Below are 27794 nucleotides of genomic sequence, written 5' to 3'. Positions count from 1 at the left end.
GACGACGCGCTGCAGTCGGCCAATAACAACATGGGGGGATGCTTTGATGCACGAGCTGCACACTGCTCTCCGCTCGTACTACACGCTACTACAACTGCCTTTCGCGGCTTCGTTTTTTACAACGAATTTATATTTGCACCAAACTGTATACTCGACTATAGAAGCCGGGCCCGTTTGATTCAATACTTTGGCAGCTGTTGGATCGACGCCAGTATCTTTGCGTGCATTAATTGATAAACATTGCGAGTCCTTATCGGATTTAATCGTGCGCGTCGACTTTTGATCGATTGCACAAGTCAAATAAACGATATGACCTCTTCTGTAGGAGAATCACACACGAGCTCGTGTACATCGAGTTATCGAAGGCTCGATCGTTTTGAATGAAGCGCCGATTCGATCGGCAAGTTAAATTCCCACCTTGTGCATCGGGCACGGCGATCGACATCTGCTGGGCGCATTTTTGCATCGAGCGACGCACAGATGTCGCGCGCACCTCGAGTGTCGACTGCACCGACTTTCGCACATTTCACCTTGTTACGTATGGTATAGGTATACATATGTACAGGTGCAGGTCGACCAATTGCAAGCTCCAGGCCATCTCGCGAACTGCTGTACAAGTCGGAGCGAGAGAGAAAGAGAGGAGGGGGAGTAGAAAAACAAACACGGAGCCAGTACGTGCAGAGTATAGTACGCTACGTACGAAATACGATGTAGCATCAGGGTAAGTTGCGTGCATGTCCGCGCATGCGGTCGCGGCCGCGCGCGCCGATAAGTAGCCGAGAGGCGAAAAGCACGAGCGAGCGAGCGAGCCAAAAGAGAGATCGAATGTAACTGGGGGATGGATTGGCGACTCCGTCTGTGCAGTCTGGAGCGCAAAATTGCAGCCTATGTGCTGCAGCCGGCGGCGATATCAACACACACTTGCACGACTGATCTCGCAGTTGAGTAGTCGCAAGCTCGCAGCTCTCTTGGTCTCTGCATTCGTTTTCCCACGATGACTGCGCTTCGGCTTACGTAATTTCATTCGGGCGCCAACGAGATAAAACTTTTGTATACATACATCGAGACAACGTCAGCAGCAGCAGCAGCAGCAGCAGCAGCAGTTGGCGGCTCGCGGCCCCACGGATACCATACGTATAGCGAGTGAATTTGTGCCAGCTGAATCGCATTCGCGCTCGATCGCGGCAATTCGAAACGAGTGCGGCCGCCGTGTGATATGTCGTGGCCGACGGCGCCTCGGCCAATTCGTCTCTCGGTGCTGCAGCTGGTCCAACTACGGGACACGAATCCGACTCGGAGGACGACGCGATGACGATACGACTCTCGGCCCAACGGCGATCGTTGCACAGCCACTGACGGAGACTATTCCAGAGCTTCGGATTAATGGGCAACTCCGAGGAGGAGCGCGAGGAGGTGCGCAGGTGTCTCAACTACACCGGCCACACGTGAGTCCGCATCTATTTTCGTGCTTTGTTTTATCCTAATTTTCGCCATGTTTCAATGACGCATCGTTTGCGGTCGACCTGGAATCATATCAATTTCCAGCACAAGCTCGTCTCGTCGAGCGGAAATGAAATTCATATCGGATCGGATGCAGCCAAACTTTCTCCCGCAAAACGTCGAATATTTGCGATGATGCGCTGCGCGATAGTACAATATATTATATATATGTGTAAGGCATGCCGTTACGCAGAAGAGCCAACGTCGGAATGTAGTTTCCGCGCGCCAGCGACGATTTTTCTTTGCCAGATATCGAAATATATACGCGGTTGCGGTAACGAGCCGTACGTGTCTCGCTGCCAGTTTCTCCGTTTCTCGCTTCTCTGTTTGTGGAAACTTTGCGCTGCTCTATCGTGCAGAGCATATAGATATATACAATATTATATAGAAGCGCGGCTCCGAGATAACGCGCGATTGTGTGTACTAGAGCAAACGAGGCGCGACAGACAAACACACGAGGCTTCATCGGGCATGAATTATGAATTACCCTGTCCCCACGCATTGTATTCGCGAGAGTAAGAGAGCAGCGCGTGGCCCGAATTTCCTATATCAACGGCATTCGCATTGTACCAGCAGCAGCAGCCCGACCATTGCAACGGCGCGAGTAAATAACGTCTGGGAAAATTCTGCGATCCGTCGAGCATTATCGACTTTTTACCTGTCGTCGTCGGGCTCTCGTCCAAGCACGTGTAGCAAACGGACGCGCACAGCTTCTTTGATTTATTGTTCGCACGCGAATCTCCGCGTCATTTGCCTACGCACACGAAGCAGCGACGCCGTTACGGTATCGATAATTCGCGCTCGATATACTTACAGCGAATCGGAAATTTTACTCGATACAATGCGACTACGTATAGGACGTTTAACCACGTGGTGATAGCCGCGATCGATGAACCCCTACGTCAATTTATACACGTTCCGCGCTGGTATTAATAGATGCAAACCAAGGCAGATATATAACGAGCGAGCATACAACGGACGCTGCCCGATCGCACACACGTGTGTCTCGGATTTTCTCGATCGATCGAGACGTGCCCGCGAATTTTTTCCTCGAGCGACAAAGCAGCAGTAGCGATCATCGCTCGCGTCGGCTGCCCCGGGAAGCTTTGACGCGCGCGCGTGCCTATACACGATCGGAACCTTGTCCACGACGATGATTGAGCGTGCGAATCGCCTTTCGGAGTGTGACACGCGCGCGTCCACAGAAAAGTTCAATTTGTCAATGAAAATTCCAGTAGACGTCCGATAACCACTGCGTATACGAGAGCTATTTCCAGCGGGATCGTACATCGGATGACAATGACGAATAAAAAGAGATGAAAAAAAAAAACTAATCGTACGTCTAAGTTTGTGACGTACTTGGAGAAACTGTAACTCCGTCTCATCAGTGCTAATCGCGTAGAAGCTCGTGTAGTGTCTACGAGACTCTTAAAGTTTCAGCGCTAATGACTAAAGCACTTCATTATACGGTATCCGCGCGTGCAGTAAATTCCGTAATTCTACTCGTGACCTTTTACCTCGCCTATCGAGTCGAACTACACATAAATAATGCTGACGAGACTCCGATGTATCATTTATCAGTTACGCACTGGGGAAAATTTGTACATATTTTTTTTAAACAAATATCGCTATTTCGGCCTGTTTTTCAAATTCTAAGAGTGTTTACATCTTCGTAAAGAACATCAAAATAACCCAAACCCGACTATGATTTTGAGAAGGCATTTTTTATCAATGTTTATATCTCGAGATAACACGAGTTTATGTCTGCGATTAAATGCGAGAGCGAAGCTTTTTGCGGGCTTCCACGCGCTACGGACGTCGAGAAAATTGAGAATGAGCACGCGTCAAAGCGAATTGACCGAGTAAATCTTCAAACAGGCTCATTTTCGTCTCTATTTTACCGAACTCGCGAAGCTGATTGTATATATACACCAACACATCCGTTCCACTTTATGAACGACCATTTCATCAGCGAGTATAGAACAAGCACAAAAATCGTTTTCCTGGAGCACTCCTTTAATTTAAATCAAATTTGGACCTTTCGTTAACTTTTTAAATCTATTTACAATTGCCTTCTCATCGATCATGATTAACTCATCGATATCCGTTGCAAATCCGCGTTATTAAATATAGCTTTTAATGCAACATCATGACATACCTATTACAACGATGATATAATGCATAACAAATGCGCAGCTGAAAACAAGAACGCATGTGAACATATTTTACAACGAGAGCGAGTAAAGCTCGGTGACGTAACGCTTAGCCCCGAGGCATCGCAATAAGTCCGAAACGCGTTAAAAAAAGTATAATTTAACGAATGAGCCGCGAGACAAAAAGAGTGTGGGCACGCTTACACGTGTGTGTGTGTGTGTGTGTGTGTGCGTGTGTACAAATTTAAGAGTTGTTTGTAAAAATACGTACGAGCGCGCGCGCGATGCACTTGACCCGCTGTCGAGAGAAAAATAGAGAGAGAGAGAGAAGAGTACTCTGAGCACATAGTGCTCAAAAATAGTACAGTCCCGTCTAGCGAGAGACTCGGCTCACATATTATTTTGCAATATATGTACCAATAAACCTGCGACTCTGCCTCTATTATACCTAAATAGACGGTCACGTACGCGTGCGATGCTGTGCGCCTCGTGCCTCGTTATACCGTGGACAGTGCACGCACACATGTATATACGGCCGCGAGGAATCGTTTATACACATCGCCGCGAGCGGAAAGCGTTAGGTAATCAAAAGGTGCTTATACGTGCAGACACACACATACACACAGAGGCAGACGAGCGCGTGCAAATGCGCTACCGCAGCCGTAGCCGAGGTGCGGTTTTGCACAACTGCGATTCAGTTCATCGGTGACTGTCGAACGTTGATGGACGCCGCGACGACGCCGCGATGACGACGACGATCGGACTGTCGGACGCGCTGAGCGGCAAAAAGACACCCGGCGGCCTCTACGGCGTGGCCTGTCTGGCCAACAAGCTCGTCTGGGCGCTGGTGCTCATCAAATGGCTCAACTTCGAGGTCTGGTGGTGGCTCGGCGACGGATCGTTCGCCTGGCATCGCTGCACCTCGTTCGGCTGGGTGCCCGGCGTCGCCGCTGACGGATGAGCCCACCTAATTCCTCTCTCAACCTTCTCTCTGCTCTCTTCTCTGGACTTTACTCCGCTGATCCGCACAACTTGGCGATCTAATAAAACTTGTTACATCTTCGATCGTTAACTGAGCTTGCGAACAAGATACTGAAACTGTGAAACTTTCTCCTGTTAAAAGTAGGAAATATTCAAACCAACGTAGTCTAGTGTACTAGTGCAGCTTTAGCAACGTCAGTGGGTGTGTGAGTTCGTGTGCTCGTTACTTATTAGCTTTGATATTTACGGAAGCGCCAAACTGGACTTGAGAAAGTAATATTACGAAAGTTCAATGCATCTCGCGCGTTCGATCGAAACCGGTCTGTTTGCGAGCGAAAACTCCAAGTTTGAGCTTTTATTACGGCAGCGAGTCTCTTTTCCTCTCGTTAAAAAAAAGCTCGCTGTTTATTTATACATGCCACTCGACGATGTTAATGCGCTTGCGAAGAGCTAACATTATAACATTACGAGTGGCACGAAATTGTATTTACACTGCTGTTGTGGCATAATCGAAATTGTAGAAATGCTAGGATTAATGAGCTCGCAGCGTCGATCATCCGTTGTATAATGTATACAAAATACGTGCATGTACGTGATTATGTTGTATTACTATTGTTAGAGCAACGATGACGCCCGCAGCGCGTGGGAAAAACAAAGGAGATTGTTACTCTCTAGTTGTACGTACGATATTGATGGAATAAATAATTTTATCTATTTTACATTATAAATGTACTTTTTGTTCTCATTCATGCGTATTGTGCACAGCTCAAAGTCGCGTTTCATTTATAAGTCCCGCGAAGCGTTAGATATTGTCTCCCAAGAAAGCTCCTATTTCAATGTAGCATATTACGCATTCTCTTTGAGAAGTTAGTAGCGGTGCAAAGACAAGAGACAAAAGCTTTCTTACGCCAGGAATTTGCTGCTGCTGCCGGCTCGGATGCATAAAAGCTCCGAGACAGGATAAAAAATGTATATATCACAGGACTGAAAAGAGCTTGCACGCACACGACTACAGACGTATTTATCTGAATCTCGCAAAGAGCCCAGGATTTATATCGAGACACCTTGCGTATCTTACACGCATCTCGAGCCATTGTTCAGGCGTATACGATACATATAAAATGAACTGATTTGCACCGGTACGCGTATAGTCAACGTGTAATCTAATTCACGGTTTTTTTCTAATAATAGTCCGTTGCAAATTAGCTTTTCGAGCTATCTCTTTTTTTCTCCGAGTTCTACGATCGATACTTCAACGCTAAATTTATTTCGACTTCGTAACCATCAAACATATAATAGTTATATTCGTGCTCGAGGTGTAGATCGTTTCGAGGCTCCATCAGTCGCACACATACGATTCCGTCCTTTTAAACGGCTTGAGCCGTAAGTAGTTCAAGCTCAATTTCAAGAACGTTTTAAAAGCACAACTATATGTAATGCATAGACTACGTGCCTCTTGCGATTGAGTAGCGCGACGCGCGCCTGTATTACGCTGCATTTCGTAGGTACACCGCCTATGGAACGAAAAAAACTCAAGCTCGCAGATGTGTATAGCATGCGCATTACTTTGCGTGATTTATGCGAATCGATGCTGGTGATTTCGAATACGTTCGATGGAAAAATATGCGTCCCCGCACGAGCGTGCCAAGATCGAGCTTTAAAAGCTCGAATTCTGAAGCAAAAAATTTGCGAGTGTAGCAGACTGTTTCTCACGAGCTTACGTGTAAGAACCCCGACTAGATTACAGTAAGAAAAGCTCCGGCTCATGGACTATATACATATTTTGTGTTTAACACACAACGTGATGTATTCAAGGACAATGCGGATTGCAAGCGGCGCGAACGTATAGCTCTGTTAGCTATTGTGTGATGCACGTATATGCAATGTGCAGCATGTGCTTTGAGGATTGGCTCGCTTTCATTTCTCTCCTCTCCGTCCTCTCTTTCCCTCTTCTCTTTGCGTGTCGAGGAGTGATTTTTTATGCTTTTGGACAAATATTATCCTAAATTCAAAAATATTAGTGATAGATTGGAAAAAACGAAGAATTGCATTTTTTCTAAAATATTTCTTCTTTGTTACCATCTTTGAATTCACTCCATGTACATAGAGTGGTGAAAAAGTGATTATTCGTTCGCATCTTTAGTTAAAAAATTGATAATAATTACCAATGCAAGCATATTCTTGCCTAGAACTAGCGCTTTGTCGTTTGCTCGTTATACAAGAAATTTGCAAGCTCGAAAATGTTACGTTTATCGCGAGAGCTTAACGAAGCTATTTTTGGAGTCTTTGACTCCTGCAGGAAATAATAGGGTTTATAATATTGCATAAGGCAACAATAATAGAATGTAAGGTTGAGGCAACACACAATCGGTAAGCATCGAGCTTGCAAAAATCGAAGATTCTTGAACCGATCGACTTTGCATACAGAGGTAGCGAACAGGTATGCGAGCAAATCGCGAAATATAATCACGAGGTTAAAGCAGGAAACTAAAGGATCAAGAGTAATGGGTAAGGGTGTCTGGGTCGTACGCTAGGCGGCATCGTGCACATTATAGAGAGACTGGAAAATCAATGGGCCGGCTGGTGTCATCGTACACGCAGAGCAGAACTTGCAGTGATTAACTGCCGCCTGTAGAATCGGTTTTCGTCGCGCGTGGCCTATGCAGCTATTTAATGCATATCCTTCGAGCCCGCAGGGGGTTTAATTTCGATGCGCTGTGAAAGGATACGTCATCGGAAGCGACGCTCTGTACTATATGTAAATTAAACAAAATCGCTATCGACGTGATCTAGGTTGGCTTTGATCGGACCTGCTAAATAACGTACATCCAACCCTTCCGAATGTTCGCATGCACGTGTACGTATACGTAAGCGTCACGTAAAACATATACAAACACGTACACACATATAAACACACACACGTAAAAAGAGTTAGGTCGACTCGGAGTCTAGGTCAAATCGATAAGTATACACATACATACCGAGAGTTGGCCGCGAGACCAACGCACCTTCGCAAGTTTTTCGAGATGACGTCAAAGTCACTCGACGGTATATGCTGCGCACTGTGCTACGTCACAAAAGAGCAGCGCGCCACCTCGTTTTCTCTCTTCTCTCATTCTTTCCTCTTCTCTTTTTTTTTTGATGCAATTTATTTTATTTATATTCCATGTATATCCGTTGTATGAAAGCTGATTAATGATCAAGTTGGCGGAAATTATATCTCGTCTTCTTTGCGGGAGAGTGATCTATAATGATAAAAAAAAAGTCATGCAAGCTTTAGAAATTATTTGAGCTTTTCGCACGCTCGATGTTTGCCTAAATCAAAGATGTGCTTTGAGCAAATTTCAGTGAATTTACCTATTTATTCTATCAAATACTTGCTTGAAAAATGAATTATTCGCATTTTATATTCACAAAATCCTTCGGCTTTAAGATACGAAAATCTAGAAAAAAGGCTAATTTAAACTTTTTCAAGAGTGTAAACAAACGTTAAAAAACTCTTTCCGCTGCGCATACGATGAAAATCGAAAATTTTCTATTAGTGTAAAAAAAGGAATAAACAGGTCACAAGAGTGCATAGTAAAATTTTATAAAAAATTCATCAGCAAGCCAAGCTCGGAACGTGTCACGTGAAAAAATTGGGATCATGAAAGTACAATGGCTTCATACATACGAATAAACTACATACGAGCACGGAGCAATAAAAAAGTAATCGGCGCTTATTAAAGACACCAGCTTGATCTGCCTATAAGCATAAACTGCAAACTATCAAGATGTGTACCAAGGAGCTAAAATTAAAATTCAAAGTACTGTATGAGCAATGACATCGTCGCGATTAATGATTTTCGTGAAAACAGATGTGAAAACTCAACTTTATGAAAGATACAGCGAAAACTTCAAATACTCTTGAATAAAATGGCGCGAAAAATTCTAAAAGCATTTTTTTTTTTGAGCTTGAATCGATAGTCAACGAAACTATTGACGCTTTATGAACAGGAGTCCAATTGAATGTATGTATTTTTAACGTGTTCAATCATGGCCCAGTTATAAATAATGCACGTCTCTTAAACGTGACGATATTCCAATCTATATATTATAATTGCCGCAGCGTCGATCGAGCGAATTATCACTTTAATTACAAGAACTAGATCGTCGGCTCGTTAACAATAAACGAGCTACAATTGCCTTAATGCAATCACAAATCGCTGCCATCGCTATGGTACGGTTTCTTGGTCGGCTTGGTCGTGTCGTCGCAGATTCATGACTTTTTTTGCACTGGTCAAATATCAAAAAATGTGTCAGACACGTACGTACGTTGCAAGGGGGATGAGAAAATAAGTCGGTCAAGCTTGAGACGACGACGCGCGAGTCACGCTCGCCGTAATGAAAAGGGAACGAAAACACGAATATCGTTTTTTTGCGGATATATACTTTTCCTCGCACGTGTAAGATCGAGGAAATGGAATGGGATTTACGTGTGTGCAGTAAAAATGTATAAAAAAAGTATATACAAAAATAGCATAGCTCTAAGTGCTCGAAACTTTCCCTCAATGAATCTCTTACATACTGTTGTACGTTACAGCGAGGGTGTATTTAATGAAAAGGAATACTTATGTTAACCAATACAGAGCACTATAATACTCAAAGACTTTTGGATCCCTTTTTCAACGCCACGAGGTATCATTGACGTCATCCGGATGTTAGCTATGCCCTTTTACGTTTACAATCATGAGGTGTAAAATTCCAAGAGAGACGTAATTCACTTGAATAAAAAATGTGGAATTTATTAATTTTCGAAAAAAGTGAATTGGTCGTTTCTTTCGGCTAATTCGACTGAATTTATTTTTAATTGGTTTTTAATTATAATATTAATTTTGAATTTAATATGATAGTTATTACCCAGATATTACCGTCGACAACACAAAAAAATATAAAAGTTAGCATAGCAATTTATTTTTAATAGATATAAATTATAAAATCGTAATATGCCCAGTATGTGTCTCTCGAGCGATGCTGCTGCTCTTTGTCAAGTTTGTGCCACTCCTTTGCATAACTCGTATTGGTCGTACTTTATTCACAAATATTCTCTTTAAAAATATCCAATGTGTACAGAGTAAATGAAATGCGCTACAGATTGTCCTCTCGAAACAAATATTTCAGTCATTGATCGATCGAGCATAGCGGAATATAACATTCACACTAGAGTCGCGCGCAGCTCCCGAAATAGCCCGCCTTTTTTTTCTTCAAAGCCGCTCCGGAGTCTGTGCGAACTGCATAAACGCCGGTCGAAAAGAGGAAAAAAAGACAGCTTTCACTCGACTAGGTCTGAATGGGCGGAAAATTTTCGCGAGCATCTCTCGCTCTCTCTCTTGCGCCGCACGGATCGCACAGACACACATGTAGGCGTATTCCGTGTACGGAAATAGTGCCGCACACTGTAAACTCGCCGCTGATCTTGAACTCCGCGTAGATACATTACTTATACATACAAGGCTGAAAAGGAGTGCTTTTTTCATTAGTCCTTGTATTTTCTTTTCGTTTAAGCTGAGAGAAAGCGAGCGACGTTTCAAAGCTTAGCCAAAGGTACACCTTTTGTTTAGAAGAAAAAGGGAAAAATAGAGACTGAATAAGCTAGTGCGTTTCCATGTCTATTCCTCAGGAATGAAAGGAGCCCTGGCGATGACACGTTTTATTTGCATTGCAATTGATTTCGACATTTTCAATTCCAATTATGACTAAACTGTTAAATAATATGTTTTTTTCACTTTGGTCTAGCTGTCGAGTCAAAATAACGTACAAGTTTTTGTTTTTTGTTTTGTTTTTACTAGATTATACTCGTTACCAAAGATTTCTGACGCATCAATATCAAATGGGACAAACCAAAATAAATTGTCCGGTGCTCGACCACGCAGCGACTCGATTTTTAATGATTATCATTTATGAATACGCAACCGAAACGGTCACGTGTACGAAAAGTTTCGCCATTTTCATAAGAGCGTATAATAGTGCCCAGACATTGCTCAAGCTTACTTGAACTTGATACTTGTTTTTTCGACTGCTTTTTGCGCGTATATATCGCAAGCTGCCTTTGTTTTTATAGCGTCTTAACAATGGATCAACGAATACTGTGAATTTTTTTTCTCAATATTTTATACGAAAATACTCGTCGACGAAAGTCGTATTTCAGTATGTTTGAATACAAACGTAATTTATAAAAAAAAAGAAAAAAAACAGATATTATACTGCTTGCAGGTGAGTTTAAGCGTAAGGCCAGTCGAAGCCGATAACACAATGAATCGCTCGTTGTCAAATTAAGATAAAAAAGTCGATAAAGTTAATTAATTTACGTCGAAAAATCTGAGCGGCCAATAGGAGCTCGAACTTATCTCTCGTAATAAGTCGAGCACGAGATGCCAAAGCTCGAGTACAAACATTTAGTCCCGCGAGATATATGCTGATTCGAGCTTATCATCGTCATCATCGAGGTCTTTTTCGCTATCGACAACGACATCGTATGCGAAACGATACGATAGACAGAGTCGATCAAGTTTGGTACATGGAAGCATAAAAAAGTCACGACGGTCGGTGGAACGAAGCGCTAGAACACAAAGTGTTTAGGTGAAGGTGGGGTGCTGCGTCATTGCAACTAAGCGGCGGGTCCTCCACCTTCGCTCCGTCCGTCTCTCTCTTTCTCTCGCTCGACAGTCGACGCTCACTACGTTACATATATATATTTGCTCGGTTTGCGTGCGTCGGACTCGTATATGCTCCGACTCGCTCCGACTAGGACGCCGACTAGCGGCTGTCTCCGGCTACAGTCAGCAGCAGCAGCGAACTCGACCCAAGCTGCCTCGAGCTTGGTCCGTACGTCAGTGTGTGTTGTGGTACTGCTTCGGCCAGTCGACCGGCTGGCTGCTCCGGATTTGCGCTTCGAGTGCGCTGTCATACATCTATTATCCACACACACACACACACACACACCCTCGCACACGCACACGTTGACGCGTGTGTGGGAAAGCGTCGCTTTTTAACCGAGCCGAAAATTCATTACTGCCCGAGCGCGCGTATCGATAGTGAGCACGCGCGCGATTGTTGTATAACAACATAAGAAAAAGAATCGCCGAGGAGGTCGTTGCACTCGAGTTGCCAAGAGCGCAGAGAGCTCCGATCAACGTCTCCTCGTCGTGCTTACCACCTAGTGCTGCAGTGTCGGTGTCGGTGTGCATGTAGCTTCGTGTGTGGTGACTGTGTGTCCAAGTGCAAAAGTGTGGCCGTGCGCTGCGCTTTATACCACAGAAAACAAGTGCAGCGCGAGTTTACATGTAGTATACGTGCAACACCATGGGTGCATGAGAATCGCAGCGCTCCTCTAGCAGTCGCTCGTATTATACTCGTTCTATAGGCAGTAGCTGCAGCAGAGAGCGCAGCACGCATCGTACGCGCAGTAAGGTAACAAAGGGTGCCAGTCGCGCACCAGCACAGCAGCGAGAGCGAGAGAGAGAGAGAGACAAGTGCAGTCGATGAAGCAAACGCTCGCGGTGCCGCTGCTACTGCCGCTGCTCCGATGAAGAGACTCCGAGGAGCTCTGAGCTGACTGAAGCTTCGAGTCGTCGGTCCCAAGCCCTTGTTCGGCCGTCTCGTCGACAATACGACAGAGTCGATTGCGGAAGCCCAAGTTGCTGCTGCTGCTGCTGCTGCTGCACCGACGACCATTGACAGCCATAATAACAACAACGACAGCAATAACAGCCGTACTCTAGCCACCATCATGACTTACGGCACGAATTTCTATCATCATAACGACAACGTCTCCTCGGACAAGTGCAGATTTGAGAATGAAAACGGCGACAGGTTAGTCCCTCCCAGTTTTTTCTTGCGCTCGACTCCCTGCACTCGATTCTCCACTTTATCCAAAGAGTATATTATATATTGTATGTGCCACTGCACTGTGCAGTCTATTATATACCCACGTATAAATATATCGCTAGGGGTGGAGTCGCTGCACTCTCGCCTCGACTCGCATGCGACTCCACAATAATATAATTCACCGTCGAGACAAAAATAATTTAAAAATAATAATAATTATAATAATACCATTGGCGCATAGTCCCATTTCATCGAGACTCCCGAATGCGGAAAAAACATGCGTGTTTCTGCTGCTGCTGCTGCTTTATTTGCACATGCGAGCTATCGTGTATCAAGCCGAGCCGAGCTCGCGAATAGAAAGGCAGCTGTGCAGCTATGGAGAGCACATTGACATTATAAATTAATGCGCTGCACGCGTCGATCTCGACACTGTCGACGACCAGGAGGGAAAAGACAAAGAAGAGCAACCGAGACACTCGTTGCTCATTTTATTATTTCAGAGTAAACGAGAAATTATTGTTTCTGGGCTTCTTCCTTGCTCCAATAATAATACGCGTTCGCCTCATTCGAGATGTCAATCGCCACACACATAGTCGACTTGAAATCCCACCGATGGTCGTCGTTTTTTCCCCCCCAAATACAGATTGGCAGCCAATTAAAATATTAAATATATACGCGTCGTATATATATGAGCAACCGAATTGTCTATTAAACGCGTAGGATCGTATCCCGACGCGGTGACTCATCAATTTATGCCGTGCTTTATTGTTTCGATTCGAAGACACACTAAACCATTCCAGGCAGTTTAAACACGAGTTTCGCAAAATTAGTATTGAAAAATATACACACATGCGAACCACGAGCTCCGGTGAAAGTGTCGAGATTCAAAGCTGCAACGTGTTTGATCGAAACTTTTATTCTCTCTCTTTCTTTCTTGTACATACACACAAGCACACACATGATTGTTGAATTTTTCGTGAAATTATTTATAGAAAGTTTTCGTGTTCTGTCTAGGATTTAAAATTTGCTATTCGCAACGACGCTATTATAGGCTTGCTTTATTAATTTTGTATTTGTGTGTCAAACCTTCTCACGCACTCTTGATTTTAAAAATATGTGAAATAATATAAATAAAGCAAATGCACTCTAGTTGCATGGTCAACGTACTGGGGCTCTATATTTAAATCACTTATGCTCGATAGGACAATGTCGCCTTGCATTTTTAAATTTCTGCACTCGCTCTACGATTATTTTTATACTGCAGTAATTGAGATCTTTGAAAATAAATGCATAAAAATTATGAAGAAAAAACACACTCGCTCACATGTACACACACACACGCATACAAAGAGAATATTCTCGTTTGATTTTACTTTATCACGCAAAGTCAATTGCACACACGCGAGCTGAAAACACACATCACCCATACAACGACGAATCCTGTCTGTGTGTGTGAGTAGCAGACCGGTAAGTGCGCCGAGAAGAGATACCTTTGCAGTGATACATCGAAAAAATGATTTTCCACTCGGGCATCATATAGTATAGTATCGATAATTTGTCCTGCACATAATGGCAGTTGGCGTCCAAGTGAGCGAATTGCGCGTAATACGGAGTTACAAAAGTTCTTTGTACACGGCCCACGTGATTCATTTTTTTTTTTCGTCGTTGTTTCAACAAATGAAAACTTGCTCGCTCGCGTATACTCGTGTATCGAATCATCCTCGCACGAGTTGCTATTATGTTATGTGCATTCGCGTCTCTGCGTGTGTGCAAGCAACAAAGTCAGCTCCCACGCGCTGCTCAAACTTCTGTAACGAGGAAATCAAATTTCGAGGTGATATTTCTCCGAGTCTTTGTCGTCATCGGAAAATGAATTATCTACTTCATTTTAGCTCAGCTTTCAAATAGATTGGAGTTTATAGGCAAGATGAACATCGAATTATGCACGTGTAACTGTAATCGCATTACTAATTTCCGCCCAGACGATGATGAGGGACAAAAAAGGTGGAATAAGTCGAGGAAGAAAGCGTTGAAGCGTGGCTACATAAACGCGAACACGCACTACGGAGTGCTTCATGAGCCATGTATATGCATGGAGCATGGCCGCTTCCTTCAAATATGGAATTCGCTTGCTTCCGGCTTATCTTCTCTATCATAAAATCGTAAATCCAGATTTGACATCGGGAGCCGATTGCAATTGCCCCTTCCTTCTATCTCTCTTTTCGTCGATGTAAAGATCCTAGAAGCCGGGATACTTTCACTTTTTCGAATCCTTAAGCACACGGGCGCGCATCGAGTCGATCGACTCGAAGATATTTCTCGTTGTAACGTGTTTACCAACACTCGTGTTACAGCTCATAGACCGCGTGCACCATACGTATAGAAAGTGACAGCTAATAAAATCCCGTATGCTCGCAGCAAGCGTCAAGAGCTCGCTCGGGATGAAGGAAGCTCGATGAAAGTTTTTACGACCTGTGCGAAAAAATAATATATAATATATAACAGCCGTTCGGCTACTTACTCTTGCCTTGCAGCACGCGGAGCGTATAATGGTCTAGGATGTATGATTCACTCGAAACGCGTCGAGAATTCATATGTGCTAATTTTCACCTGCTAAACGAATTCTCTCCTCTAATAAATTTTCACTCTGGTCCCGGTAAGGAAAGCTGTCAATCTTGCAATTATAAACGGGAGCGGCTAGAGAGTTTCTACGCCGTGCATCGAAGATGATAAAAAAAGAACCTTGCGACTGTGCGCGCTCGCGACCTCTTCGATCAATTCAGGATTCACCGCTTTTTTTTTTTTGTTAACCAAAAAGGTTGCCTGCCTCGTAGCAGTCTATAGTGTGCAGCAAGGTCGGATCCAAGAGCAGCGTGTGTGTGTGTGTGTGTGTGTGTGTGCTCGTTGGCAAATTGCGACGACCTTATTATAGTAAAACCGGATGAGTAGCTCGTTGCACCTATACCGACGATGAAAAAAAAGGGTGAAATCGCACGCGTATCCGAGAGAAATTGCCAACGCGGCACGGAGGAGAAAAAACGTATTATGCACTCTTAATCGCATATCGCGCAAATGAATATTCAGGCTTTGGAAGAGGAGTTACGAGTTACGTAACGAATCTATTATCTATCCGCTAGAACGAGCTTTATGAGGAATTTTATGAAAAAATGTTCAAGAGGACGAGGCACGTACGAGCAATCTTGAATCCATTTTCAAAATCGTTTGAATTAATTAAAAAGCTCTTCGAATTTTTATCGAATATTTCTGCAAAAAGTTAAATTCATTATTTGAAGATGACCTTGCTAGGTCGTGTAACTTTGAAGCCAATGAGGTTGTTGCTCTATATATATGGCAAAATCTTTCGAGTACACGCGAGTACAATTTAATTTTCAGAAATTTTTTACTAATTGAGCTGAGAATTCGAAATACTTTTTAATGCTCGATCCACGAAATTCTTGTGAAAGACTGTCCAATGATTCATTCTTTTTTGTTCAAGTACAATTAATTCATTAGGCATTGAACGAGGTACATGACAGTTTGTGACTCGAGATTAAATGGAATATTTTCGTCTGCTCTCGACGGGTTATCAGCGTCAATCGCTCCAAAGTCGCCTTCGTTTATTTCTATACACAACCGTATAATAGGCCCCTCGTACGATCGCAACCATTACACCGAAGCCTCGACGATTGCAATTTTTCCCTCGGTTGAAACAGAGCTGGGTTATGAATGTAGTCAATTTGATTTGACGTATGCGAGCGTTCGATAGAACAAAAAAATTTACTTTGTATATCTCTAGCCGCAGTGAGGATCAGAGAATATCAAGTATACGTATTTTCCAGGCACATTATACATGTTCAGTAGAGCACGATTCCTTCGCGTTCGGTGTCCCGTTTATTCTCTACCGAGCTCTCTGCTATCTGCTCTGTTGAACTGATTAGGAAATGCTTTCATTATACACCGAGTGCCGCTATAGCGCAGAGACTAGCATCAACTAGTTGGACACTTTTTTTAAATTAATCGGCAATTTTCTGATGCTGAAATTACCGAACCTTGTGAAAAAATGCGAAATTTAAATACTAGCTCGAACGTCTGTATACGATACAAAAATGTCCGAAGCGCGAAATATGCGTTGCGAGTTTTACGTGTCTCGCTGAACGAGCCTTCATAATGTATCAAACTTGGGTCGTTGACTTTGTTGACCGCGACTGATAGCTCGTTAAAAGAGAAATAAAACTAAACTTAAAAGGTCTCGGGCGTTTATTCATAAAACTATCGCGAGAATGATTCATCTGCGCTTTCAATTAACTGTACTCTGTTTTTTGTTCAACAAGTAGTATTGATCACTGCCTACTTGCAATAACGCGTTTACAATTGAGCTTATTGATTCGAAATCAAATTTATTTAGCTCGCTGTTAGAAAAAAACTAGGCCACAGAATAGAAATGAAATTAAATTAAAATGTTTTTTAAACAAAAACATTGATTGAAGGTCAAGGCTCACTCGAGTTTCATATCCTTTTTCGCGGTGTATCCTGCTTGTTGTAAAAAGAACACGACAACGGAATTCCAAGGTTAACGTATAACAATTTTATTTTTTCTAAATTTCCATTCGTCAAATGTAAATTTAATTATGAATGCCACAAGTTTAACGATTCTTTGTAAAACAACAATACCAGTGTTACTGTTTATTGATTTACACGTTTTTTTGTCATTTGTATTTTTAGAAAATGTCATTTTCAGATAAACTTTTCAAAGCAGCAAAAAGTGAAAGGCTCGTCTCGATTATACATGTTTGACTGAATTGAAAAAATGATCAGTTATGGGAAGTAGTACTTTCTTTCGCAAATAAGATCTCGCATCATTTCTATGTACTATATCGTCTGTTTCCAAGCGTAACATCGCAATATGTATTCAAAAGCGTTATTGCACCAATCAATCGAAAGAGACGTAGTAAATGTTTTTCAATTAATCCGTTGGTTTATTTGTCAACGACCCGTTATGTTCCATTAGTTACTTGTATAATATGTATACGCGAAGAATAAAAAAGATAAAAAAGTGGCTAGTTATTCGCATTTGAAATATCGAAACTAGTCGAGTACATGGCCTCGGAGCCTTGATTAAATTTTCCATCGGACAATGCACGAGCGCACACAGCTGCAAACTTAAAATATCTATCCTCCTGCATTTTACCGTTAATATATTTTCATTTTCTACTCGACTCAATAAAAACAATTAAACGACTCTTTGCGTCCATTTTCGAGGCTAGTATACATATGACGACAATTATCGTGGCAATAAATTATTCGCATTATTATTACTAAACAGACTCGCAGGCCTGTGTCTAGCCATTGAAATTCGTCTCGAGTACACAAGCGCAGCTGAATTCGCATTATATAGCGTTCCCGATGATAATTCGCCATCTGGCGCCAATTTTCGTTGCTTCACGCGAATATTTACGAGTTAGCATTCAGCTGTACGGCAAACTGTCAGATAAAGAAAATTGCGTGTTTTTTTTTTTTTTTTTGAATTTTAAGGATCGATGGCGTTCGGTTACTTGTCAGAAATAAATCAGCCAAAGATGTGCTCGTTTACAATAGCGTGTGCTAACTAAGAAAAAAAACCTGATAATTGACGAGGAGTATTGGCATATTTCTTCAAGTTCAAATTAGCTCACTCCTTAGTTTCCGTCAATCAGAGTTTTGAGTTTCGTTTAGCGTGGCACGTGGAGGAGTTCGAACCTCGAATACTTCATGCGAATAATAAAATGTTAAAAAGACCTCCGCAAGTAGTTGTCTCTCGCAATTCGCTGCCCGAGCTGCGCACGTGATCGTCGTTGTGCACGTGAATATATATGTATATTAGGCGCACTTGTGTGTATGAGTGATTTGCTGCACACGCTGAAGAATGTGTCAGGACGTTCTGCGTACTCTGTGTTATTATATTGTCGCTCGAGACAGATGAGAAATTCTGAATTTTTCGCCGAATGGAACGAAGCGTAGCGCGCGACTGCTATACATAGAAATTATATTGATGCGACGCGATTATTACTCGAGAGAATTTGAAACGTCAAGCAGGATTATAAAATTGACTTCGTTTCCGGAATGTTCGCGAGAAAATGTAAAAATGGAATCCCTCAGGGAGCGTAACAGTAAGATTCGAACATAAAATCGATGCTTCCGATAAAACAACTACTTTTCGAAAAATTGAGAAAATTCTATTTTTAATTCGATCAAATTCTCAGAGGGTCTTTTTGCATAAATTTAATTTGCTTGCTTTTTTGTCGTGCTTTGCAGACCATGCCACGCGTCACCGGAGGAAACCATCCTGAACAACATCAACAACCGCCACAGCATAGGCAACGGTAGCAATGGAACAGGATTAGGATCGAAATTGAAATGTCCGGCTTCGATATCGCGCCTGAAAGTGGAGAAAATCGAGGGTGGCCTGATGGTGGCTGGCGTCGTGGTCGCCGCCAACTGTCAGATAGCCCTGCCGGCCTTTGGTTTTCTCTTCGTACTCGCCGGCGCCGTTCTCACCGGTAAGTTATGATTTTTTTCTTCTTCCGATAGATATACTTACTGCAAACGCGATTATTATCTCGATGTACGAATAAAGTAGAGAGAAAAAAGTCATTGAATTGTTATTGCACGCGCCGCGCTCGTCGACGTATATCCCGTTCGATCGGATAATCGCTGCAGAATCCGCAAACAAGATTACGAAGGAGAAAAGAAAACATCGATGGACAAATAGGCGCGCGCGCGATATCGCATTTTATCGAAAGAAAGAGAGAGAGAGAGAGAGAGATACTCTTGACACGGTCAATTTCGATGGAAAATTGCGCCGCGCGAGCTTCTTATTGCCTGAGCCGAGAAGCTTCTTGACACAGTAAGAGACATGCGCGAGCGAAACAGAGAAAAGAAGCTCCTCAAGCTTCGATGAGCTGCGAAAGACCCTTGTACGTTTTATATATTTTTCTACTCTGGCGATATTATGTCACGAGCCGATGCAGAGCTGCGCTACATGTACACCTCGAGTCAAGTGGACAATTTCCAACTAATACCGCGCGCGTCCCGATTTAAATTCGCATTCGAAGCTCGCTGATTTACTCGAGTCTATGGTATCGCCAGTGACTTGGTTTCTATTTGAATTCGATCGATAACGTAAACATATATTGAACTCGTGATGCATCGCTTACGGCTTTTACCAATGGCAATTTACGTACACGTGTGCACGCGATCGAGCTATTCGATGGAAAACTCGATGGCATTTCATTGAAATGGGTAAGGAGGCCCGCAGAGATTTTTACGCTCGCGCAGTTTAACATGCGTAAATGTGTGTGTGTGTATACATACATGCATACATGCAGTACATGAAACGAGAAAGATCTTTGTGAACAATTTTTTAATACCGAGGTCATATGTATGTGTACGTAGAGCCACTCGAACTGCGTATATAACGGAATTTTCCTTTTCTCTCTTTTTCTTTCACTTTATTTATCGACTAAGAAACGAGGACTCCTCGAGCTTTGATTGAAATTATTGTTTGCCTCGACGTTACAAAAGTAGGATGAAAATTTAAAAATGAATTTTGCAATGTACGCGCGTGTGTGTGTACTTCTGTGGAAAGACGACCGTTATTGAAACTTTGAGAAAAGTTCGTGCTCCATTTTTGTGACCGGCAAGAAAAGTCGAAAATTTATTCATCTTTTATGCAAATCCAGACTCGCACGCGCTGACACACACTCGCATTCAGCTGTTCCCTTCAGAGCGTAAGCGCTTTTTATTCAAGGCTCCATATTGCGCATTCCTTTCGCAAGCTCGAACAGTGCGCGCCTAGCACATACATGCGTACCTAATGTATTTTATTCCAATTCCTTTTTTTGCCTCCATTATACAGCTGCATCGTATCGAGGTCCTGGCGAGGACGAGGATAAAAATTCCTACGCCGCTCGGATCGCCTTCACGGGCAACTCGCGAGTCCTCGGGCCCATCTGCATCGCCGTCGGCCTTCTCATGCTGCTCTGCGGCTCGCTGCTCTGCATGTTGACTCGCAGGGCGCGTCGACGCGAGCGAAGGGTCGGCTTTCACTGTCCACTTCACGGCGACTTTTATCCTCTCAACTCGTCCCAAGGTGTCAAGCTAGTCGGTAAGTGACATTACTTTTTTCTTTTTTCCTTTATACATTACGCACTCGCAGCGCGAAACCTTTCAACTGCCTTATAGTGCAGGCGTTGAAAATCAATCTTTCTCGATGTGCTTTTTTTGTGCCGTCGTCGTTGTTTGCACGTGCTACTACAGCAACGGCAATTGAAATAAAAATCTGCACCTGCGAATATAAAACCGTAAAGCGTGCGGATAAAAATAAAAGGGGAATTTCATATATACGCCGCATATATAAGCGCGACGTAACGGTATACGCGCGTGATTTGGCATGGATACACATTATCCTTTCTTGCGTGCCTGCGTGCGCATATATACATCAGGATATATCTTTTAATTGCAAAAAAGACTGCAGCGAAGCGTGACGCTATTTCTACGTGATAGAGCACAAATGCGCGTGGATGAATATACGTATTTTTTCTTCTCTTTTTGCGTTGCTATCGCATATTGATACGAAAAAATCAATCGGTGCTTCAATAAAAGCCAAATCATTTTTGGCTTTTGAGCGACTGCTCTACAATGAGTGCTTTTGCCCGCACACATTTTATAAATTTGTATACGATATGCGATGCTGTGTTAGCATTCGGTCATTATACAGGTTCACGCGTCAATAAAACTTTGCGTTCGTCGACGCGAGAGCTTAGTGCAGTATAACGACGCGTACTCACAAAAGATGTTTTAACGAGGTCGTGTGGATACAGCGGATTAATTATAACGTCGCAATTTCAGTCATATGTGCGTGCCTGCACTTACAGATACCGAAATAAACTCGTTGAAAAGAGCGAGAATCGCGTTAAATCACACTTTTTACCAACGAAGCCGGTGACGAAAAAGAAAGCAGCGCATGAATAGCTACCAATAATCGAAGTTTAATGACAGACTTTCGAAAATAGTCATCGAAACACAGCAGCAGCAGCAGCAGCAGCAGCAGGTAGCGATTTATAAAAAGGATTAGCTATTCAAACGTAGTCGCGCGCACCTGTACATATACGATACAATTGTGTGTAACGTATGTCATAGATAGAACATCGACGATAACGTGTGTACATTTATAACCTTGGCAATGCATAATTTGTCGTTTCCAACGTGCTGAAACAAAAAGAGAATTAACTGTCTCTCCTTATATACGTTGGCCGCGCGACGCGTACACAGTCACACATACACACGAATATTGCATCTGTCGATGAGTCAAATTTTGCGAGCTGTCTGCGGCGAGTATTATGCGACTGCAGCCGAGGCTCGAGAGAGACTTGTGTAACTCGCGCGCGCGGGAGCTTTTCGTGAGAATATTGCAGCGCGCGTCCATTACGTCACACAGCGTAATATATTCGCACATAATTTTTTTTTCCTCTCAAATATACTTCCTCGCGTTTCCACGCGTGCGATTCGAGTCACGCAAGAGAGGGGAAAGCCCAAGAGGGTATAGACGAGGAACATATTATAAGCGCGCGACGCATTCGGAACGAGGCCTAAGCAAAAGCAGCGACGCGTCGTCAACCCCTATATGCAGTGCGCCGCTAAGCGGATTGCACCTATAGATCCAAGTGCCAGTCTGTAAAGCCAAATTCAGGCTAATACGACTAAATCGAATTATCAGTCTTAAATATACCCTCTTCGGTCAACGGCACGGCAAAGTCTTCGTAGCCCGAGCTCCAGGGCATGTTATGCCGAAGGCTTTTCGTACTGTTGCGTGCTGTTAAGAAAAAGCGACAAATTTCACGCAATGCGTCGTATTTTAAAAAACATTCGTACACGATCGATAACCGATTTAATTTAATGTATGAATGTGAAAAACAGCTAATTTTCATTATTATAAAATTGTACTGTCCGATCGAGCGATGAAACCAAATTTTTTCTCATTCAGCCTATATTCGAGCTCCCATTGAAACGTATATAATTTCCACGTCGCATGTATGCATTTCGACATTTTATAGCTTGGCGCCAATTCCCAAAATGACCCTATTTCTAATTGGCCTGAGAGAGAGCGAGACACGCGAATCGTTCAATGCGCGCCGTCGAGTTCTACTTTCCACGAATAAATGTGCAGATCGAGCTTTAAGTGGCAATATATAAATAAAACGCGCGTCGCGCTCTCAACTCGTGGACGTTCGATTAAAATCGTTGTCTCATGAATATACACGTGAAACTCGCTGTCGTCCGAGCCGACGACGCTAGACTTGGCCTTTATTGTTCGTTGGCTGAAATTCCGATCGTCGAGTTACATGTTAGCTATAAATATGTATGCTGCGCACGCTCAATAGATAGTTGTTACCTTTTCTTCTTCTTTTTTTTTTAGATTACACCTACTTGGGTAAATGAGCTTTTTTTATCCGCCTACACACACGACAACTGCTTAGCTCCTCGGGTTAAGCAGTGCAACTCGTTGTTGTTTTTTTCGCGACTGTGGCACAGACTGTGGCGAGCCTTGACACAAAAGAATACATTATACATCTAAATTCGCGTCGATCCTCTTTACTCGAATCAATATAAGACTTGCTTGTAATGCGCCCGAGCAAGCTCGCTGCTGCGTGTATACAATTCGAGCTCTAATCGAGCTTTTTTCGCACCAACGTCTAACGTGACTCTGTTCCTTTTTGCTGTGCCAGGCAAGAGCAGCTGGATGAAGATACCGTGCTTCGGATCCAACGGCAAAAAGCTCGACTCGCAGGTGGGACCGCCCCAGTGTCCGCACTCGGTCCTCAGCAGCACCCGGAGCTCCGTCAGTAGTTCACCGCTGAGCCCTTGTCCGACACCGATGCCGTTCCTCGTCACGTCTGGATCTATAAGGTATGCTTGAAATGCGACTTCTTATCGGCGCTATCATATTATAGTCTATAGCTGTATACGAGCGTCGATCGATCGCGTTCTGCGGAAGCCACGAACTTTAACCCGACTGCGGCATTTCATCAGCTTGGAATGCATTGAGATTTTTTCTTTTTCCTTTTTTTCTTTTCTTCAGTTTTTTGTTTTTTTTTTTTATAGCCAAGTCTTGCCAAGCTGCAATGAGATAAGCGCGCATCTTCTCGTGTAACGCGTTCGAGGGAAGTAAGCCGAGAACTTAAAATTCGAGTGCGCTCCAAGCGTATGCCTCACTCGTAACTATCTCTCGTTTTTTTTTCCAAGTATTATATTCTCGTTTATGCATGCACCGGCCGATCGATCGACGTTGAAATTGGAGCGGCTATCGTTGATACTTACTTACGTTGGCTTTGCCGTACTCGTACACAAGGAAAATTTTCAACTTTTTCTTTTTGCAGTGGCATGCACATAAGCGCTGCGGCGAATATGTCACCCGACCAGACATTCGGATCCATTCGGTCGCTCTCAGTCACTCGAGAAGTCGCTAGTTTTCCTCTCTCGAGGACTCCCACACCGCCGCCTCAGCATAGGTAAGCCGAAATTCAAAATTCGAATCCACAAATTCATAATTGCACATTCGTGGACTGATTGATTAATTTTTGTTCCAGAACAATGGGTGTAAACAGCGAAGATCTGGAAAATCCAATAATTAGCGAGCCGAGTCCTCGACCGGTGTTACACAACGACAACGCGTCGAGCAATGCTGATAAAAATCACCATTGCACGATCGACGTTCAGCCGTTGCAGCAGCAGCAGCAGCAGCAGCAGCAGCAGCCGCAACAACCGCAACAACATCAGCAGCAACAACGCAAATCCGTTGTCATTGTTCTACCAAACGAGCAGCCAATCAACGCTTGAATCAACGCGTTAAGCGGCCAAACAACAACTAGCCCAGGCTCTGTTCGACGGCCCGTCTTTACTCCCCTACTCTTCGATTAATTTACACAAAAAAATTCGTTCGTAGCTTCGAAGACTGTTTTAAAGATACAATTTAATATACGTACGTGCGTTATTATACAATATTAATAATACTGCGTAAGACTGAAAAAAAAACAAAAAACGTATATAATCAAAGGAGCCTACGTTACAATTATGTAATTGTCGTTTCGCCTAATTGCTATGGTATCTCTGCTCTACGTGTGTAATGCATATACTATAAGGGAGAAGATTTCGCGAGGATGAGCAATTTTTAATCCAGATTAAAAACGGCCGTACTGTATGTTTCGAATCGAAATTTGCGTTTAAAATGTTGTGTTGCATCACGCTTGGAGTGATACAAAAGCGAATTTATTTGTACGCTCGGCGCGTCGACCTACGGCCGTAAAATCTCTTTTTACTTCGTTCATGTAATGATGTATGTGGATAGTTAAACCCTAGTCTTGTAAATATTCTTAATTATAACATTTATCGAACAAATTGCGAGCGAGGATAAACGTATCTTTTAAGTTTTTTTTTTGCTTTTTTCGTTGTACAACATTTCTCGTGATAAAGTGTGATTCGTTTTACGAATCAACCAAATGAAATGTCAAACAGGGGAAAAAATTGATCGTCTCGATTGTATCAAGAATCTCGCTCTCTTCGATATAAACATGTAAAATTAAGCTTTTAAGTTTGACAATACTTTGTATTAAATGTAATCGGTAACAAATTTCGACTGTTTCTTTCGAGCTAGCGTTGTGCGTTTATTTGTCACTTGTTTAAAGCGAGGAATTATTTCGTTTGCGTCCGTTGGACTAGAAAAAAAGTCAGCCAAGTATTAAACAAAGCGTATCAGCGAGCGTCGCCAATTTAAATCTAAAGTTTCTGAAAATTTTCGGGCTCGTGCCAAATAAAACACGCTCGACCTGCGACACACTACGTGCAAAAAGTTAAGATGGTGCAGGCGCGTGGCTATTAATTTTCATTGGTGTCAAACCGAGAGTAAGTTTTGGCTGCACGTAATGAGGTGTGAATATTTTTGGTCACAGCACGAAGACGTAATCGAAGAATCATCACGAAATCGTCATTTTTGTCTAGTTCTAAAATATCCTTGTCATGCAAGCAAAAGGGGAATGAAAAATGATTGCCAAATGACTACAGACTTTTTACTAAATGAAAAAAAAATTGCTCGATGTTGGATGTATTAACATTAAAATAGCTGTAACGTTAAAAAAATTGTATAATTAAATACCGAACTCGCGAATCGACGTCGCATTTTATTATATGTTTGAATTGAATGTGTCTCTCGTACACATGGTATCGTCACTTTCAGTTGTACATTGTTGATCTATTAATTTTTTTCAATTCTCAAATAATCGTGCAATAAATTCACAGTAATCTAGTTTCTACGATCGGTGAATTTAATTTTTAAGAAATCTATCCATAAGTATTAGCATATAAGTTTTGCGTTTAACGACGAGATTCCTTGCTTCGATTTGAACGATGTAACGTCCAATGCAATGAATATTTATTTAGACATACAAAAACTGCCAATGCGTAGATTTTGTCTGTCTTTTTTTATGACGTAAAAAGAGAGACGTGTAGGTAGAAGTTCCAAAGTTTTTATAAGTACAGAGAAAAAATTAGAAAAAAAGTATAAGTTTGCAAAATATATACTAGCACATTCCTGTACAAATTCTCAGAGATTCACTGTAACATAACACCATCGAATGATCATAGATCGAAAAAAAAATTTAATAACAATCATCGAAGGGATCATATATTATATTGAACTCTCCGGGAAGTCAGTGTGAAAATGAATTTTTCTAAACGCAATTTTTGTAAATTACCCAAAACAAAATTAGATATTTCGTGGTAATTGATCAAAAGAAGAGAATGCCTAAAATTATCAGAAAAATATTAAGTTATAATGTCAAAAACCGCGTGTAGAAATTTTCAATTTAACACTGGTTTTGGTATTTCTCAAACAATCATCGAGTATCATATTTTTCCATTTTAGTTTTCAAAAAAAATTAAAAATTAAATAATTGTTAACATTTTTACCGTACTGAGAAAATCGCACAATTATACAGAGATAATATGCATTTGATACAATCAAACTAAATCAGCTTAAAAATAATACTATTACAGAACCTATAGAGACTTCGATCAAATTGACACCATAGTTCATATTCATTTCTGGAAAAATTCATAATAACTACCCTCGGGGCTGCACAATATACAAAATCATCAATCATTATCGTGCATTATAATTATACAACCAAATTTTATGAAACTCGATGTATTGTGTGAGCAAACCTAATCTCACCTTTTGTAAATTATTAAGGAGTACTTCGATGAGGGTGATAAAATTGTATTATTAAATACATAAAATTTATTCATGTATTAATTAGAGAAAAAATGAAAAATTTCAAGTGTGCAATTATAACTTTTTAGGAATTAACTTGCAAACAAGAATGTAATTTATACGTTAATTTACAATGAAGAATATTGTACGAATAGTTTGTGATATTAGATTAAAGATCGGCAATATTGTTGGACAATTTTCGACGATAAAAGAAAACGAGTATCTGTTTTTTAAATTTTTCATTCAAAAATAAAGCGGCACAGGTGTAAACAGAAATAGTTGCACATTACGTTTTTCGAAAGCGGCAAATTGCGATAATGTTAAACTGCACTGCGCTTGCGTTAATTATTTCTAGCTCGTACAATGTTATACAATGCTTAATTCCATTTCCAGTTACATCGTTTCGACCTCATTATTGAATTATGCACACAAAAGCGATAAACGATCGTCTCATATGCGCATCATGTAATCTCCAAAGCTTCTGCTCTTTAATACTAATAGCTACTTCGAACAATGAAATCATCGTTACACGTTGATAGCTACTGAAAAAAGTAACCAAGCACGCTTTTATGATTATTATAATATGTGTATTCGAATCTTATAACACTATTCTACGAGATCATTATAAGCGTATAAATACATATACAATGTTTAAATATCATCGCTAAGATATATCTATCATCCTTGTATGGGCAAATATCACTGATTTATATAATTTTTTTTATTCACTTGTGTTTGCGAGGTGTACGATGATTCTTTTTGTCACAATAGTGAATCAAATTTTTAAGAAAAAATAAATAAAATGAATGCAAGCACGTGATTTATTGTCGTGTGTAAGATCTACAAAGCAAAAATATCATGCAATATTTGTTACCTACGAAAGGATCTTATGCTCCATATATTTTCAAATTGTACGTTAAGTAATATTCTTATGTCTATACCTATGTCTGTACATTTGGTCCATAGATAATAAAATGTTATGAAAACATTAA

At 41.9% G+C, this 27794-nt stretch overlaps 1 protein-coding gene across 2 annotated transcripts; it reads left to right on the top strand.

Moving 5' to 3' along the window:
• Positions 1-713: 713 nt before the first annotated feature.
• On the top strand, positions 714-27794 carry LOC106648351. 2 transcript variants are annotated; one of them, XM_014365186.2, is made up of 6 exons: positions 714-1445; positions 18792-19036; positions 20395-20643; positions 23264-23444; positions 23915-24046; positions 24125-27794. In XM_014365186.2, the coding sequence occupies exons 1-6, from the start codon at positions 1384-1386 to the stop codon at positions 24372-24374; spliced, it is 1119 nt and encodes a 372-aa protein (XP_014220672.1). In that variant the 5' UTR covers positions 714-1383; the 3' UTR covers positions 24375-27794. The 2 variants fall into 2 exon arrangements, with proteins under 2 accessions (XP_014220672.1, XP_014220670.1); XM_014365184.2 differs by lacking the exon at positions 714-1445 and adding an exon at positions 10222-12485.

Source organism: Trichogramma pretiosum, unplaced genomic scaffold (assembly GCF_000599845.2).
Source record: "Trichogramma pretiosum strain Unisexual culture from Peru unplaced genomic scaffold, Tpre_2.0 scaffold24, whole genome shotgun sequence".
In the NCBI taxonomy this organism is placed as follows: domain Eukaryota; kingdom Metazoa; phylum Arthropoda; class Insecta; order Hymenoptera; family Trichogrammatidae; genus Trichogramma; species Trichogramma pretiosum.
This window is presented reverse-complemented; position numbering and strand designations above follow the sequence as displayed.